This window comes from Salvia hispanica, chromosome 5 (assembly GCF_029641045.1).
Source record: "Salvia hispanica isolate PSC_SH4W2 chromosome 5, Shi_PSC_v1, whole genome shotgun sequence".
NCBI classification, from domain to species: domain Eukaryota; kingdom Viridiplantae; phylum Streptophyta; class Magnoliopsida; order Lamiales; family Lamiaceae; genus Salvia; species Salvia hispanica.
Window position 1 is genome coordinate 47,545,781 of NC_142696.1, and position 18,982 is coordinate 47,564,762.

At 32.9% G+C, this 18,982-nt stretch overlaps 1 protein-coding gene across 2 annotated transcripts; it reads right to left on the reverse strand.

Moving 5' to 3' along the window:
* Positions 1–7,743: 7,743 nt before the first annotated feature.
* LOC125188345 (protein DETOXIFICATION 40-like) lies at positions 7,744–14,506 on the reverse strand. Of its 2 annotated transcripts, none has more exons than XM_048085131.2 (7): positions 14,184–14,506; positions 12,214–12,845; positions 11,696–11,752; positions 11,035–11,273; positions 9,740–9,858; positions 9,162–9,248; positions 7,744–7,960 (listed from the first exon to the last, which is right to left on the reverse strand). In XM_048085131.2, the coding sequence occupies exons 1-7, from the start codon at positions 14,502–14,504 to the stop codon at positions 7,895–7,897; spliced, it is 1,521 nt and encodes a 506-aa protein (XP_047941088.1). In that variant the 5' UTR covers positions 14,505–14,506; the 3' UTR covers positions 7,744–7,894. The 2 variants fall into 2 exon arrangements, with proteins under 2 accessions (XP_047941088.1, XP_047941087.1); XM_048085130.2 differs by lacking the exon at positions 14,184–14,506 and adding an exon at positions 13,023–13,992.
* Between the last annotated feature and the right edge of the window lie 4,476 nt (positions 14,507–18,982).

The window sequence follows — 18,982 nt, forward strand, 5'->3', positions numbered from 1 at the left end:
CCTTCAACAGAAGCCACACCACCAGCTCAATCAAGAACAAGACACCAACAACAGAAAAGCATTGCTACTTCATATATCCCACGAGATATTGAATAGTTTCATCCCAACCACCATTAGACAATGTGCTCTCCACACAACATATAAATTTTGATATCTCAGGGATATAAACATTTATATAAACTTATTAATATTTAAAAGCATTAAAAGTTGAACTACTAATTAATTACCTTGACACCAAAGTTAAAAGTGAAGCCTAAGAACTACTCCGATGGGGACACCAACAAGGTTAACAAACCACATTTACATATGCAACAAATGCTTGCCATCCACATCCCACAGCTACCCTTTATTAAATGAACACAACTATATATGTTAATGTGTTTAATTGGATTTAGAAAATATGGATGTAAGTATCAAAATAAAGAGAGAAAAAAGATGAATATTTTAATAAGAATGAGAAAAAAGTGGTAGTGTATTAATCGAAGAGATAAAGTTTCAAAAAAAATGAATGTATCATCTTAAATGAGACTAATTAAGTGGGACGGAAGGAGTAATATTTAATAGCATTAAAAGTTAAATTACTAATTAATTACCTTGACATCGTGGCTAAAAGTGAAGCCAATAACTACTCCGGCGGGGACACCGACAAGGTAGTAACAACCACGTTTACATATGCAACAAATGCTAGCCATTCACATCCAACAGCTACCCCTTAATAAATGAAAACAACTATACAGTGTATGTTACTATTCGTACATCAAAATTAAAAACGCTAATAGAGTAAAAATATAACGTGCAACATTGTACTTATATAACAGTTTGTACTTATATAACAGTTTATAAAATAGAAACAACAAAAACAACAAAAAAATCAATGAAATCAACATATAAAAAGTAACAAATATTATATATTAAAACCCACTATAAAGAAAAAAGAATTAAAATAAACTAAACAATTAGATCTTTTGTTAAGGTGAGAGTTTTCCTTTGAATTTTGTGAAAGTTAATAAAAATGTATTGTTAGCGTCAGAAGATAGAGGTGTGCGGGCAATGGATGACAGATGGAGGACGAGAAAAAAAGATACTAATTGACGCTATATTATCTTTAATATAGAAATATTTCGTAATAATTTTATCCTCCTATTTCTTGATTCTTTCTTTTATCTCTTTTACTTTATTCTCGTTCTTATTTTATTCTTTCTTTCTTGAACCTTTTAAACATGAATATATCAACTATCTTGAAATAGAAGGCAATTCAGATAATTGATAATGGCTTTAGCAATATCAACTAGAAAAGTGTATAAACAATAACAAATATTATATTGAAAACTTGAAACAACCCGACTTTTCGTGCATGTATTTTGGAGAATAAAAAAAAATTATTTGACGAAGAGACGATTTGAGTTATTTTGATCGTGTTAAGTTGGATTCTTTTATCTTAAGAGAAGGACTTGGAGCTTTATGGAATTAAAGTTCAAGGAACTTCAAATTTGGTGAGCTATAATTGTTGAAAGTTGTGGTAGAAGAGGAATGCCAAGTAAGCAAATAAAGTACTCCCTCCGTCCCCATAAAAGATGTCACACTTTTCTTTTTAGTTTGTCCGACAAAAGATGTCACATTTTCATTTTTAGAAAAAGTTCTCTCTCACATTAATATAAAAATTATATTTTCTCTCTCCGTCTAACACACAAAACAAAACCTCCTAAACTCCTGTGTCATCCCACAAGTGTGACATCTTTTGTGGGACGGAGGGAAATCTAAACACTCATATATATATATGTATACACTCCCTCCGTCCCTCATTAAGAGTCACACTTTTCCATTTCGGTCCGTCCCCAATTAAGAGTCACACTTCATTTTTACCATAAATAGTAAGTAGGTCTCACATTCCACTAACTCAATTCACTCACATTTTATTATAAAACCAATATAAAAAAAATGGGTCTCACATTCCACTAACTTTTTCAATCAACTTTTCTTTACATTTCTTAAAACCCGTGTCCGGTCAAAGAGTGACTCCTAATAGAGGACGGATGGAGTATATACGAAAAGTGATTTACTACTCTAAAAGCCTTAGTCTAGGAATTTGACTCTAGCTAAAAGTGGTAATGGAAAAAGGAAAGCTTGAGCATGAGTCATCTTCTCTTCCTTTGTCGATTTTAAGACAACCACGAGATATCAAGTTCCACCTTGCCAAGATGTACCAAATTGGTTAGATTCCTCCATCCAAAGAGTCCTTTTTCAAAATAGAGGTAGTGATCAAGCTGTACTATGCAAGCTGCCAGAGACAGCTTTTATTTCTACCCAAGGACCACACAAAATAGAAATGAGACAAAGGACCAATAGATGGTGAGCTAGATTTTTCCCCACAAGATCGAGATTTATGAGTCAGCCAAGGATTTCCTTTCCCCAATCTTACACCAATTTAGGCACAGAAGCTTTAAGCTCAAATTCAAAAGAGGAAGAATCTTTATCCCAAATTAGCCACATTTACAAAATGCCAAGGAATTTGGCTATAAATACTAGCCCACCACCATCTCCCTCCGCCTTATTTCGAACATCATGCTAGGCTCAAGAACATAGAAACCTCATGACAGTAGCAACTCTTAGAGCTTTAGCACATAAATGAAACAAGAATAAGAGAAAGGGAGCGAGAAGCGCTCTCCAGCGACGGTGCAGAGAGTAGGACGAGAAGAAGGAGGAGTTGACTCCTTTACAGCTTGTTGATTTGAGCAAATGGATTTTTGGGGAAGATGGAGTTGAGGAAAAGTGAAATGAGAGTGATTTGGGGGAGAAGGACCGATGGTGGAGCCGTAGGGCTAGGAAAAAATACTGACAAAATGATATATCGCTCGAATCGTATTGAAAAATATCAAAAAATTATCGAATTTTCGGTATATCGTAATTTTCGATACGATGCGATACCGTATCGTAAGTTTTCGATACGATAACGATATTAATTTCCTTATATCGCGATATATCGTTTTATAGCGAATATACGATATATATAGTACATATCGAAATATATATAAATTCAATACATATTTAAGTTTAAAAAATTATAAAAATATGTAAATATTGTTCAAACTTTATGGTGTTTTTTTTTAGACTTGGTTGTGTTGTATTTTGATTATGGAGATAAGAACACTATTTATTTTATTGTGTTGAAGTTTTATTAATTTTTGTGTTATTTTTCATTTTTGAAATTATATTTTTCGATATACAGGCATTCGATACGATAACGATATTTCGATATATCGTATCGATCTTTGATATATCATTCTTAACTATATATCGAAATATCGATACGATAATAATATTGATATTATCCATATTGAAAGTTGGATATATAGAACCTTTTCATACGATAACGATATGAAATTCTTTCATATCGATATTTTCAATACGATACACGATACTACGTTTACGATATGATATATCGTATCGACTCACGTAAGGGTGGAGGTAGTACTATTTGGACTAATTCTTAAATTTTGTATTTTGGGCTAAGGAATTAATTCAAATTGGGCCTAAAGAAGTTACAAAGGAAGATAGGCTGCCAGATTATTAGAATTAAATAAAGAATGACCTGATTTTGGACAGGAGGGCCGACTTATTTAACCGAAGATTGGGCCGGATGGAATTAATTCATGAGGACCGGAGTTGCAAATTAGTTTGGTTTCGAGCCGGAATTCTAATTAAGTTCTTGGGTTATGATTAATTAGAGGCATGCATTCTAATTAAAGTATAAGAATTTCTTGAGTCTTATTAGTATGCTGTTTGCTTTCAAAAGGCTATCTCTGCGACTGCGAGTAAAGAAAAACCAAGTTAAGGAGTTTTAAGTGAACGAGGTGAGCTTTCGAACTAAAGTATTTTAGTGAGCTTTCAGTTTACAGTATGTTTACAATTTTTACGAGAAGTATTTTACGTGGGCTTTCTGTTAAAATTTCAGCTTTTATGAAAAGTATTTGGTGCGCTTTCTATTTAAGACATGCGAGCTTTCTATTTAATGTGCAGTTTTATGAAAAGTGCTATTTGCATAAAGTGAAAGTGATGTGATTTATAGTATGATGTTATGTGTTACTTAACGAGTGCTCATGATGAACAGTTAGCTTTTGTTGATATTTGTGTTCGGCTTTGATTGATAAAAATGAGTTTTGGTCCAAATATGTTACGAGAAAAATGAAGTCGTGAAAGTTATGTGTTCGGCTTTTGATAAAAGAAAAATGAGTTTATGTTTCAAAAAAGTTTATGAGAAAAATAAAGTTACAAAGGTTATGTTAAGTCATGTTTTGTTTTGAACAAATGCCTATCTGTACTAGACCAGGAGTTTCTGTTTTAGTTGAATTCGGGTTTATAAGTGGAACGAGCCCATACATTCCGGTTCACCAGAAGTTAGTTGAATTTGGGTTTGTAAGTGGGATGAGTCCATACATTCCAGTTCACCAAGAGTTAGTTCGGATACGGCATATGTTCTAGGAAAATAGATCGACGGATCGCTTTTGACAAAGGAAAAGAAAAATGCTTTTAGTGCTCTCGGATCTTTTAAGTAAAACCCCGAGTTCACTTAGGAATGGCTTGACATAAACCAGTTTTTATGAAAATAAATATTTCGGCATGTGTCCACTGAGTACACCAAGTACTTAGCCTTGCATATGTTTTAAAAATGTGCAAGTTGAGCAGTGATGACGGCGGCCAGTGTTGGGCACAGACGATGAAGATCCTTTGATAAAATAGTACTTGGATGCGTCGTGTCTCCATACACGATGTCATCTGCTCTTGACTCTTCCGCTGCAATACAAAAGTCGAGAATATGTTCTCTTGTATCATGCACTCTGAATTATACATTCCAAGTTATTTCAGTTCAAGTTCTGTTGTGCAACAATTTTTCGTCTTTTTACCCCGCTTCTTTCATCCTCCCCTAGTCGCGATCAACCGGACTTTCTATCCTTAGAAAGTGCTGTCGTGACAAAACTACTACTTAAAAAAAAAACAGCGGAAATAAAATCATATGTTAAATTGAGATTCCACCTTTTAAAAAAATTTATGAAGGTTAATATGTTACATGCGATTTTTTTTTTATCCTTGTAATAGAACAAATTTGGTTTTAACTTAAAAGTACAACATATCTAATAAATTTCGAATTTGAATTATTGATTGAATACTCGATTCGGAATAATGAATTATATGTTCTGGTTGTCACACATGTTGATTAAATAGTACACTGATTACTGAAATTATATTTTTATCAATGCCACACAATGGGTTTTAGACTTTTAGTCTTTTATACTGTATTAAAGTATGATACTGGATTGAAAGCGAGATTTTATAATAAAAAAGTGTAGTCATTTAAATTAAAAATACAATAGTTCCTCGCGCACACCCGACATATTTACATATAAAAACAAATTTAGAATCTAAGATTCTCTTCATAAGATTCCATTTTCATGAAATGTGAAAGTGAAACCTAGGGTTCTATATATAGATATCTTTTACTCAATTATTGAAATATAATTGCCCGCATTAGCCATATATAGGAGAAAGAGAACTGATATCGAAAAATATTTCAAAAAATATTACACATAAGTATGATTTATTAATTTTTTTATAACTTTAAATAAATGAAGAACATATTCAATTGAGTTTTGATTTTTTAAAAATAAGTACTCCCCCTATTCCGCCTCAACAGACACATTTCATTTTCTGCACTTGTTTTGGAAAAATAATACTCCCTCCGTCCCCTAAAAATAGGAACATTTGAAACGTACGCGTGTTTTAAAATATATTTTATAGTGAATATAAATTTTTTAATTTTAATTATCTACTACTCATATTTATTAAAATCTAAAGTATATGTATATTTAATATTATAAAATTGAAGGCTTTATTTTTGTTTAGATTTATATCATAAACTGTTGAACTAAGTGTCAAACATACGGAACAATAAACAATAGTTGCACTTAAGTTTAATCCGTCAGATTTCGTGTCAGTCCTATTCATGCTGCAAGCTAATTGAGTGCAGGTTAATCTGATCGGCCTAGAAATTTCTAGCGAGCCCACATATTGCGAGCTGCACTAATATCTCTATATGCATTGGCTAGTTAAAAAACAGAATTTAATAGAGTTTTTCGGCCATATCACACCAGGATAAAAAAAACACTACTACCATATAGCTAAAGAGGCCAATGCGATTTCCAGGGCGGGAAGCAAGCCGGCGATGAGCACTATCACCTGAAAATACCACGTCTCAGGGCAGAGCATCGCAGACGCGCGAGGCCCCGTATGCCTGCCCGCACAGGGTCTCCACCGCGCTCCCCATTTCCAACTAGAGTCAAAGTTGCAGTCGAAAATCATATCAGCTATGCTTCAATAAATGAGACAGTAACCGATTTTGTGGTCAAACAGTTTTGTCAACAGAGACTATTTGTTAGTACTAATAAGTAAAAGTTATATTTTTTGAGAAAAAAATAGTTTATTGTAAATTAAAATTACCATGAGGCCGTAGGCGAGTTGCTGGATGCCCTCGGTGCTGAGGGAGGTGGTGGCGAGCTCGACATTTCCGAGGTGGCTTGCAGAATATTTGAGTGGACATTGAAGTAACGAAGCTTAGTAAATAGACTATGAGTCTGTGACGGTGGGGCCGGCCAGCCGGAAAAGGTACTTCATCTCGATTACGAGGGCTTTCTGATAGCGGCGCGAAGGGGGCAGAGTGGTGTTGGATAGAATTAGTTCGAGCTCCGAGCTAGGTTCTTTCATGGCTTGGTTGTGTAATGATCCCATATTTGTGAGGTGAATGAAGAGTAGATTGCAAATGTTTTTGTTGTTGTTCTTAGTTTCTTAGGAGATGTTATGTCTAAAGTTTAGGAGAGTTTTGGAAATATTTATACAAAATGCCATTTTGGAGGGAAATATGACGATTGATCAAATAGTTATAATAAATACTTATCTTTATATTTATTGGTATTTTATGAATCAAATTTATATGTAAGACTAATAATAAAGTGAGATTAACTTGGTGGTGTTCGGTTGGATAGGTGTATTTGGTAACTTGGTTTAATTGTTGTCTCTATGTTTCATGCTTTTCCGTTTTTACTATATGTGGTCATTACATCCTTGGTTGGATGAAGATGTGTGTGTATTTTCCATTTATTTATATTTTTTTTTGTCTTAGTTAACAACATGACTTCTTCTATGGTGATTTTCTATGGAACATTTGCTTTTACCTATTCTACACTGCTTAATTATATACTGTGACTCTGCTCCTCGTTAAATTGGTAACAATATATATATGTCCTATTGTTCAAAATTTTGTGGGTTGATTTTCTTGAATCCAAGATACAAGTGTGTAATTGGAATTACTTTACATCATCCTCAAAGTGGAAACATGGATCAACTTATTATTCCCACCATGTTGTTGAAATTGAGAATAGTTGTTACTCACCATGTTGGTTTTTTGTGCTTGATTTCCTTTGCTTATTAGGAGATGTTTTTCGACAACGTTGCGGCTTGGGGAGGCCCCCCTTTTATGTTGTTGTGCCGTCGTAGGAGTTTTCTTTTTTGTTGCATTCGATTATTTAATGTGGTGTTGATGTCGAACTCTTTCTCGTATTTGCTACTCCTATTTATTATATCAATGTTTATGGGTCACGCCATAATCGAGATAAAAGAATTTTCAAATTAGAAAATACATACTTCTGTAGAACAGACTAAAAATAAAGAAAAAAATGTATACTCTTGCAGGACTGAAGGAATATTAATGTATAGTTCAAACCTCATATAAATAAGTAAACAAATTTAATGTCTACAAATCTAAACATGTGGTACATAACATAAAAAATTAATTCCTCATGACAAATTGACGTGCCAATTTCAATATTCCACAAAATATGTGTAATCATTCAACTGAAAATCTCTCCTTCGTATTATTCCATTTATCTATTCGATCGCTAGCTTTCTCCACCTGAAAATTTCAAGAAATTCAACACAAATTGACAATTAGTTTAACCAACCCTAACTAAGATACCATAAACAATCAATAAAACTATGCATGCAAATTATAGCTAGTCATATAAAGTTATATAAGTACATATTCATGAATATAATAATGATTAATATTCTAATTGATGTTCAAATGCATTACATACTTATCATCTCCCACTAATTGTGATTAGAGATTATGATTATTGATTTATTTCTCTCCATTCTTCTCACCAAAATAATTTAGAGGCAAAAATTGAACAACAATTTTACTTTTTTATTTAAATATTTATCAATTGTAAAAAACAATTGAACAACAATTATACTGCTTCTAAAATCTTGTGTCGTCACTCAAGTGTGATATCTATCTTGAAAAAGAGGGAGTATTATATAGTTTTATACTGGGGTGGTGGTTAAAAGTCACGCTCAAATAATAATTCTCCAAAAATAATACTCCCTCCGTCCTAGAATAATTGTCACTCTTTTTCATATCGGTTCATCCCATAATAATTGTGTCACTTCATTTTTACTATAAATGGTAAGTAGATCTCACATTCTACTAACTCACTTCACTCATATTTTATTATAAAGCTAATATAAAAAAGTAGGTCTCACATTCTACTAAATTTTTCAACCAAATCTTTTTTACATTTCTTAAAATTCATATTCTGAATGAAAATTATTATAGGATGGAGGTAATTTGGCATTCATCTAATGAAACCATCAAATAATTCAATACGACAAATCTATAAACCGGAAGTGACGTTGAGCTTTAAACATTTCTTTTTCATTAGGTAAAAACAAACGACAATGAGAAATATTTTTGCTATAATGATTTGATTGAAAATATATAGGTTCAATCGATATCGAACCCCACTTTATGACTACGACAAATAATTATAATTAAGTTGATGTATTTATGTGAACAACAATAATGAAACTAACCAACTTGGAAAACTATTTGTGAAAAGTTATTCAAAATTATCTCTAAATCAATATTTTTCAACAAGAATTTTTTATTTAGGACCCTTGCATCCTTCACAAATTTGAAGGAAACTGTTTAAAAATCAAAATTAGGACTAAGCGAAAATACTCAAGATTAATTTATTTGTGTAAACCATGACAAATATTTGATTATTATTGAAAATTTCTTTTAATAAAGAAATTGGAACAATGCAAATTACCTCTTTATCCCAATCGGTACGAGCAGTCACCCAAATCAATATCAATGTCTGCATTAGTGTGCCTCCTAGCATCCCTGACCATATTCCCTGCAAAATCAAAATTTTAGAATTATCGGATCCAGAAAACGAATATCGTGGATCAAACATATTGACAAAATGCGTCGCTGACATTAGAAGGTAGAGGCGTTGACATGGGCGTACACAGAAAAAAAATACTATATGAGCTATGTAATCTAAATTTTATTTTAAAATATATTTTTTAGGTAAATTAAATAACGATAGTGGTTTTTGTACAGCAATTCATATATAATTCAAAACTTTATAAACTAATATTTTTTAAATAAGCTTGGTAGGGCCTCGAACTCCATACACACTTCAAGCACTGCAAATCTCAAAGTACGAATTTAATGAAGTTTTTTGATGAGATGGGCTGACCCATACTTGGTTTTATCAACTATGTTACTTTACTACACTTCCGAATTTAAATCAAATTTATCTAGAAATCTTTATATAAGTATATAATTTTCTAACAATAAACTTAAATATTAAAAAGCATAAAAAGTAGAATAATTAATTACCTTAGCACCAAGGTTGAAAGTGAAGCCAAGAACTGCTCCGATAGGGATACCAACAAAATAGTAACAACCCACATTTACATATGCAACAAATGCTTGCCATCCACATCCAACAGCTACCCCTTCAAAAATATATGAACACAACCATATATGTTAATATTTGTACATTAAAATATGCTTGAATAAAAAATTAAACGTGCTACAAATAGTTGTACAATAGCAGTTTAAATTAGAAACAAAAAAAAACAACGAAATCAAGATATAAACAATAAAAAAACATTAATTATACACAAAATCACTATAAAAAATTAACAAAAATAAGATAAACAATTGGGTTAATTTTTTTTTATAATAGATTAAGTTTTATACATACAAAAGTGGTTGTGGTATCATATCTCAATACATGTCGAATATTTCAATTTATTGATTGATTACTCTATTTAGGCATACATGATCTTGAATCAGTGAGTTAGATCTATGTTATGGCTGTCACTCATGTTTATTAATTAAATAAACATGAGCTATTTATATTCCTCGACAAATATTACTTGTTGAGCTATTTATTACAAAGTTGATGACTCTGAAATTCTGGACTCTATATAAATGTAAATGAAAGCGACAAATTTTTAAATTAATAAAAAGTAGTATGTGTTAGGTGATGAAGATTATATATTTTTTAATTAACACTAGAGCAGTTCCACACTCAATCACTCACACACGACACATATATATAATAAAGTAACAAATTCAGTATCTAAGATTTAATGAAGTAAGATAACACATCCCAGTGTCAATTATTGAGATCTCTACATAGATTCCATTTTCATGAATGTGAAATCTAGGGTTCTATATATAGAAAATTTTAACTCAATTATTGAAAAAATAATTGCCAGCATTAGCCATATATAGAGAGAAAGAGAACTGAGAAATATTATGATGCATATTGTAAGTTTTTACACAATTATTTTCATTCTAATGTCTCAAAAATATTATATTTGTTATTAGTTTGATAAAATTACATATATATGATTTATTAATTTTTATAACTTCAAATAAATATGAACAGATAAAATTGAGCTTCGATTTTTATATAAGTATTTCACTAATACTAGTTTTAAGGTTTTAAAAGTATGAAAGCAAAATAATATTATTAACATAGATTAATAAATTTAGGAAATTCTTAATAATAATGCTCATATAAAACAGGTTGCATAACATTTTTCTCTATGTATATAGCCATCTTATAAATATATTTCAATGCATGACCATGACTAAGATGATTTAAGAGTAGTATTTACCAGATAAAACAGGCTGGATTCCGTTGAGCACGATGGCGCCAGCGAGGATTGGCGTAAGGTCTGCGACAGCGTTGGACACAACTTCGCCCGAGGTGAATGCATAGCTGATTTTGTGGCGAAGGAAAAAAGTGACAATGGCAAATACCACCGCCACTAGTAGTGATGTTCCGGTCGCCACCACCACGCTAAAAGCCGCGGATCTTGGGTGCCCGGCACCGAGTTCATTGCTAACCCTCACACTATTATACAAAAGTAAACACAATAAAGAATATAAATAAATATTTATAGAGAAACATAGTAGAAATACAACGCATTTTGACAAATTAATTGTTAGTATGCCTTGAATCAGTATAGTTTCCACTAGCCGAACGGCAGTCTCAAGTCTCAACATGTTTCTGCTTTAGGTCTTAATTTTGGGCCTAGCCCGTCGGCTGTGTGCTTATTTATATAGAAGTAGGGCGTCTGTACTGTGAATACAATCTGTTCTTCGTTTCCGCCAGTGGACGTAGCCAATGCAATGTTGGTGAACCACGTAAATTCCGTGTCTCTTTACCTTTCTGTTTATCTCGATTACACAATTGCTCTATTCTTTCACAACATTAACATTGAAAAAAACCAATATAATTATTTGTACCAATAAAAAATGCAATCTCATACGAACCTTACTGCGGCGTTGAACCCTACTGACACCATGAAAACCCATCCAAGAAGCGTCCCACTACATTTAATAATTATAACCATAACAAAATTAAAAATACTGAATATATACAAATATTATATGCTGGAATTATTTTTTCATTGGATATATATCATACTAATAAATAAATAAATAAATAAAAGTTATTTTTAGACATTTACTAAGAATCTAAGATTACTCTGATTTGAACTTATGCATATCTATGGAGCGGTTTTGTCATCATCATCATAAAAGAGACATATGCCTGTCTGATTGCTATAGCCGACACAAAATTAAATCAAACTATCTAAAAAGTAGTAGAAGATATACGAAAATTCCAATGATTAATTTTCCTTTGTCCAAAATATTATTTTAACACAAAAATTGGTATTCTAACAATTAAAATTCAACATGATTATCCTTCAAAAGTAGTTGGCCAATTTAAAAAATCAAATTTAATAAAGTTTTTCGGCCCTACCGCGACAGGATACTAAAAACATTACCAAATAGCCAGAGAGTCCAATGCGATTTCGGGGTCGGGAAGCAGGCCGGCGACGAGCACCAGCACCTGAAAATACCACGTCTCAAGGCAGAGCATGACGGCCGACGCGGCCGACAGCTTAAAAAAATCCCACAGCCCGGTGAACGCGGCCGGGCTGAACCCGGTCCACGTCATCCGGCACCTGTCCGACCTCACGATGTACACGAACTGCGCCCCCGCGATCACCCACCACGAGAAGCTCAGCACCAGCGACGCCCCCAGCAGGCCCCACCCGAACACGAAGAGCGCCGCCCACGTCAGCACGACGTGCACCACCAGCGCCGCCGCCGATATGTACGCGCTCGGGTTCACGATGCTCTGCGCCTGCAGGAACTTCTGTATCGCGAAGTTGGCCGCGTACGCGAAGATCTGCGGGATCAGCCCGTACACGAACAGCGAAGCCGCCGAGGCCAGCTCGGGAGCCTGCCCCAGGAAGAGCAGGATCGGCTCCGATAACACGTAAACCACCGTTAACGGAATCCCAGTCAGCATCAGTAAAACCGTCGATCTCTGCATATATATCCCCAGCATCCCGTACTGGTGGGCCCCGTACGCCTGCCCGCACAGCGTCTCCACCGCGCTCCCCATTCCCAACTGTATTTAACAATATTATCAGGTAAGCTTCAATGAATGAGACTGTACTTACTAGTAACAGTTTTTATGGCCAAACAGTCTGTGCCTGCATAAGCAGTTACAGTCTGTTTGGTATACAACATAAAATAAATAGCGTAACGCGCACATATGAAATAGTGTCACGTCAATTAAAATTACCATCAGGCCGTAGCAGAGGAGCTGGATGCCCTCGTTGCCGAGGGAAACGGCGGCGAGCTCGATATTACCGAGGTGGCCGCAGAATATTTGAGTGGACATTGAAGTAATGTTGTTTAGCAAATAGACTATGACGGCGGGGCCGGCCAGCCGGAAAAGGTACCTCATCTCGATTATGAGGGCTTTTTGATAGCGGCGCGAAGGGGGCAGGGTGGGGTCGGATAGAATTCGTTCGAGCTCTGAGCTGGCTTCCGTCTCCACCGCTGGCGGAGACGGCGGCGGCGTCTTGGAGTGGAGAAGAGGTTCGTTCATGGATTGGTTTTGTAAGGAGCCCATATTTGTGAATTGTGAGGTATGTCACAAAATTGGTGTGAAGGGGTATATATAGATGACGTGGCTACCAAGGATTATTGTTTTGATATATTTAAAGCTAGTAGTATTATAGTTGATGTGTATGAGGCACTATTATGTAGTCAAGGTCAAACGTGATGCTTGAAAATAATTTTTTTTTTTGTTTTTTCATCAAATTTAATTTTTGATTATTTATTAAAAATATAGGAGTATTTTATCCGCTATTAGTTACTCCTATTTCGATTTACAATTTTAGTCAATCTGCGATTATGAGTTCCGGTTCACTTTTACTTTGAATGGTAGTTAGATCATACATCCCACCCACATATAAAACTAATGGAATATACAAATGGGTAGGACGTTCCGCTATCTTATTTCATCCACTTTCTTTTTAAAATTCGTGTCGAACTCAAATAGAACTCTTAATGCCGTACGTAAAGAGTATATAATAAACTGAAATAGTGAGGCCCATTGACATCAATGTTCTGTGTTTGCTTGTGTTTAAATTATTATACATAAAAAAATATTATTGATAAAGTATGTTTTATATTCTCAGGACCCCAATAGTTTTTATTTGCTTTTTTTAAAATGATTAATTCACATATTCTATTCTCTGTAATTAGATTTTAGAGTATATGAGGAAATAAGATACTCTAAATCTTAACTTATCTTCTAAAAAATGAAAATTAATATATAATTGATCGAATAAACATTAACGTTAATAATGTTGATTATGTAACGCGCACATATATATATGAGAAATTATATTTCTCGAGGAAAAAAAATAGTGTTAATTGGGTCAATTAAAATTACCATGAGGCCGTAGGCGAGGAGCTGGACGCCCTCGTTGCCGAGAGAGGCGGCGGCGAGCTCGATATTTCCGATGTGGCCGCATAATACTTGAGTGGACGTCCAAGTAACGAAGTTTAGTAAATAGACTATGATACCCGGGCCGGCCAGGCCGAAAAGGTACCTCATCTCGATTACGAGGGCTTTTTGGTAGCGGAGCAAAGGGGGCGAGGTGGCGTCCGATAGAATTCGTTCGAGCTCCGAGCTGGCTTCCGTCTTGGAGTGGAGAAGAGGTTCGTTCATGGCTTGCTTTTGTAAGGATCCCATATTTTTGGAGTATGTCATAAAATTGGTGAAGGGATATATATAGATGACTTGGCTAAAGTGCTAGTGGCTGCAATGAATTAGTGTATTATAGTCAAGGTCAAATGATAAGAATATTTTGTTTTTTTCATAGAAATTAAATTTTTCGATGTTATAGTCATGGTCAAATGTTATGTGGACCTTTGCTTTATACTACAAAGACAGAGCCATTATGGGGCGTGGACCATAGGCCTTAACAAATTTTAAAGATATTAAATATTTATTTCAGCTTCTATGAGTCTATGACCTTCATATTTCATAGTCCTATTTAATTTTGTGTTTTCTTCATATATTTTATTTTTTCACACTCTTTGACATCAATGTTACTCTATTCATAATAAAGTACTCTATTCCTAATAGAGTAAAGGTCAATATTGATCTTATACATATAATCAGATTAGCCCAAAATATTCGTTTTTAAAAAAATGGATCCATAATTAATACATGAAAATGTCGCTGAAGTAGTCCTTTTTTTTATAGTTTCGTCAAAAAAACTAACGGTCAACGCTAATTGCAAAGTGGCATGACCGTTAATTTTTTAACGAAACAGTCAAAAAAGGACCACTTCGACAAGAATTTATTTATTATAGACATGTTTTTCAAAAAATTTAATGTTTAGAATCAAAATTAACGTTTACTATTCCTAATATATACGGAGTATTTTCCATTGTCACCATCTGATCCCAATGTTTTAACGTAAATTAATTTTTAGTTTTACATTTTCTATTTGCTACAAATTACGAGTAGACTTTATAGAATATGGTGAAATAAGATATTTACTTTATCTTAACTTATCTTGTGAGCCGAAAATTTAGATTGTTTAGAAAATAAATATTATTTAATCGATTAAATATATATTGGCTTTAATAATGTTATAATACATGTAAAATTAACATATAATATTAGTAAATTAAATTTATACATTATGATATTATAAGTATTACTCATTTTTCACATGCACTAGTACTTAAAACACAACCATATTGCGTTTGTTATAACACTGAATTTCAACAAATTCAAATTTCCAAAATATATTATTCAAGATTGTACTTTGAAATATTCCAAGTATGATTAAGACACGATTAACATGGAATAGAGAGTAAGCAATTATTATATGAACCTACCCGGCTACACGATATCAAATTGGGCATAGATTCTTTGAGACATTCTTGTCATGCCAACTCATAAAGAAAGCAATGACAACAAGAGATCTTGGAAAGTTTAATTGGAAGAATATTACAAGTAATCCACGTCTCTTTGTTGTTCTATACATTTTAAACTCTAATGTCCTAAAAAATAGTATTACTTCGCGTCCACAAGAGAGTAACCATTTTGAATAATCCATCAATATTAATCGATATCTATTTATGATAATTCTATCTCTCTCTTTAAAACTTCAACAACTTCAACAACTTTTTCTATGTGTATTTTATTTTTTTCTTTATCAATTTTGCATTAAAATTCATACAATTCACAACTAAAACTATTTTTTATGGATAGGTCTATGTAGTAGTAGTAGTTTTTTTTTACTATTTCGGCCAGTCTCTCAAAATTAGTCCACTTATATTTTTTAAAACTTTTTCACTACACGTTATACTATTAACGATATATATGAGTCTTACTAGCCATTAATTAGTAGTAATACTTCTTTTTTCCGCTCTCATACTTTGTCACTTTTGTACTAAAAATACGTTTTCCTCAAAATCTCTATTTCAGAGGATAGATGGATTATATTGTAGTGCATGCCAAGGATAATCATAAAAGGCTTCATTATATTTAATTAGTTCAAATAATTAAGTTGGTAGTATTTTCTTTGGTGAAAATAGTGTCAAGTGATCTACCGTTTATAATCAATAAGCATGGGGTAAATGGCAGATCGAGATGGGATCAGATTTCAACTTACTGCAACTGGCTTAGTTCGAAAATTTCATTAAATTCGGATTTCATTAAATTGCAACTATCTTATATATGGTGCAACAACTTCATCCCTTGCAAGCGATGATTGATGCACTATTACTGCAATCCAACATTGACGACGATCTTTTTTACTATGCCCAACTCCAAAACACCTAAATATAGTATTTACTCCATAATATTTTATTGGATAATATAGAAACCGGAAATCCACGTCTCTTTGTTTATTCCATACACAATAATCATTGACCAGCTGCCAAACTACAAGAGGTTAAAATTCCACAAATCATCAATTCCAATCAATCATAAATTAAATTACACGATACCCAAGGATGTCAAAATTGGCTTCGTATATTCCTTTGTCCACTATCAAGTTTTTACAATGAACGGTACGAAATTTAATGGACAAAAAATTAAAATGGAAAGATAAAACAATGGTTGCATTATTTTTAGTGGCAGACAAAGATCCCCACATAGAAAGAACACCCACAAAGAATATAGACTACATATAGAGTGAATAACGTTTGTAGAGAGTCCAAAATAAGAAATAAAAAGTAAAAAAAAAAAAAAAAAACTAGTAATCTCTCCGTTTTAAAGTGATTAATTTCTTTTAAGTAAAATTTTTTTAAAGTGGTATTTATTGTGTTAAGTAGAAACAGATTAAAGTAAAAAAAGAATAAATTAGTTATTTTTTTGCTAAAAATAAAAATTCATCACTTATAGTGGGATAACAAAGAAAGGAATATCACGAATCACTTGGCGTGGGAAGAAAAGATTATTATACTTTAACTATATACTAGTTCGCATAAATTAAAATCGTATTTTTTTCTATGGTGAACATGTGTATAGATAGATCATATATGGCAAATTAATTAACACGTGACGGAGTATATTAAATGTAGTTTGATAATTGTATATACATGTACACCACATGCATGTGCAGTCTTGCACGGTCTCTCTAGTCTATTCTTGTCCGCAGAGACATAGCGCAGTTGGCAACGGAGGGACAGATCTTGCTGCAGTGATGTCTCAAAATGAAACTATAATAAAAAATTATATGTCAATGTACGAGTGGAAATTGAACATTTTGGTACTCGCCGAACCCCCTTTTTGGTATATTTAAATATAATACAAGCTTAAATTCTGCAATTTTTATTAATAAATTAAATATAAAATAAAAACATTAAGATTGAAGTTAAGAGAAAAAAATGTGAAACTTCCTAAAGTTTAACCTTTATGAATAAATTAGAAAAAATATACTAATAAGCTTAAAGTCGAAAGAAGGATTGTAATTTTTTTAAATGACAAATATATAAAACTATATTGATCAAATGACAGTTGAAAGCATTCCCTTGCATTTGTGTGTGTTGGCATAGTTGTATAATGGTTAAAGTAATGTATGAACCCAAATGTTTTGGGTTTAAGTCCATCGTGACATATCACATATATCCTTTAATTTTTTTATTTATTTATTAATAAAAATTTAAAAAAAAGTTGAAAATACATAAGTATATTGCTATTCGACTTATATTGAAGTAACGATTAAAGCTCGATTATAATGTCACTAGAAATGGATTCATAAGTCATACTATTCATTCAATTATGGATATATCAAATTCAGCATAATAATCCTTCAAAACATATCATTATTACATAGCAACTGTGATTTTTCATACTCTCATCTTTGGAGGAGAAGAGGGTACTGGACTGCCATTATGGAGAGGATTGGGCCCACTAGGCACGCTTCTAAATGACGAACCTACATCAATTCGGGGCACTTCATGTAAGTTTTGTGTCTCACATATGTGACATGTGATAGAATCCTAAATAGAATTGGAATTTAGTATAATACATATATTTGGTATAAGACACATTTTCCCTAATTAAGTAGCTATCAATTAATTATTGTATTAATTAGAATGGAAATAGAAAGGGACTAGCAATAATATATATGAATACATATTCCCTAAATTAACGTCATAATTAGTCATTAAGTATTGACTATTATTATTAAGGAAATATATATAATGCATATTTACCAATTAATTAGCGATTCAAGTACAGAATCATATGGTTTGGATTTCAAAGAATTAATTCCATTAGATGTGATTCAATTAGTCGGCTATATTGGTAAAAAGATATTGCTCCCGTTAATCATTTTAAAATAGCCACTTTGATGGAAAGGGCTTTTAGGGTTTCATAATTAGGGTTTGTCCTCTCTCTGCCTATATATACAAGTGTTGTGATCCCATCAAATTACACACATTAAGAGAACACATAAACGAGGGAAAGAGAGAGAAACAAATCCTTGGAGTTGGAGCTGCGCTACTACGCCAAAGAAAGTCCGAGGAAGTTCTCTCCGTCTTCCCCAATCGCTTCCGCCATGGATCATAAAGGTAAGTTTTCGATCCATTATGTTTATGGTTAATACGTGAAATACATGATGTTTGAAGATCTTGCTTTATTTATATTCAATTATGTATTCTTGAATATATGATGATAAATAATGTCCAACACTTCATGACTCGAATGATCACTTAGAAGTT

Excerpts from the sequence above, each read along its gene's own strand:
- LOC125188345 (XM_048085130.2), bottom strand. The coding sequence starts at position 13,355 with ATGGGCTCCTTACAAAACCAATCCATGAACGAACCTCTTCTCCACTCC. Across the intron at positions 11,274-11,695 it reads GGGTTCAACGCCGCAGTAAG|TGTGAGGGTTAGCAATGAAC; the intron begins GTTCGTATGAGA and ends TTTGTATAATAG. Across the intron at positions 7,961-9,161 it reads GTACCGATTGGGATAAAGAG|GTGGAGAAAGCTAGCGATCG; the intron begins GTAATTTGCATT and ends TGAAATTTTCAG.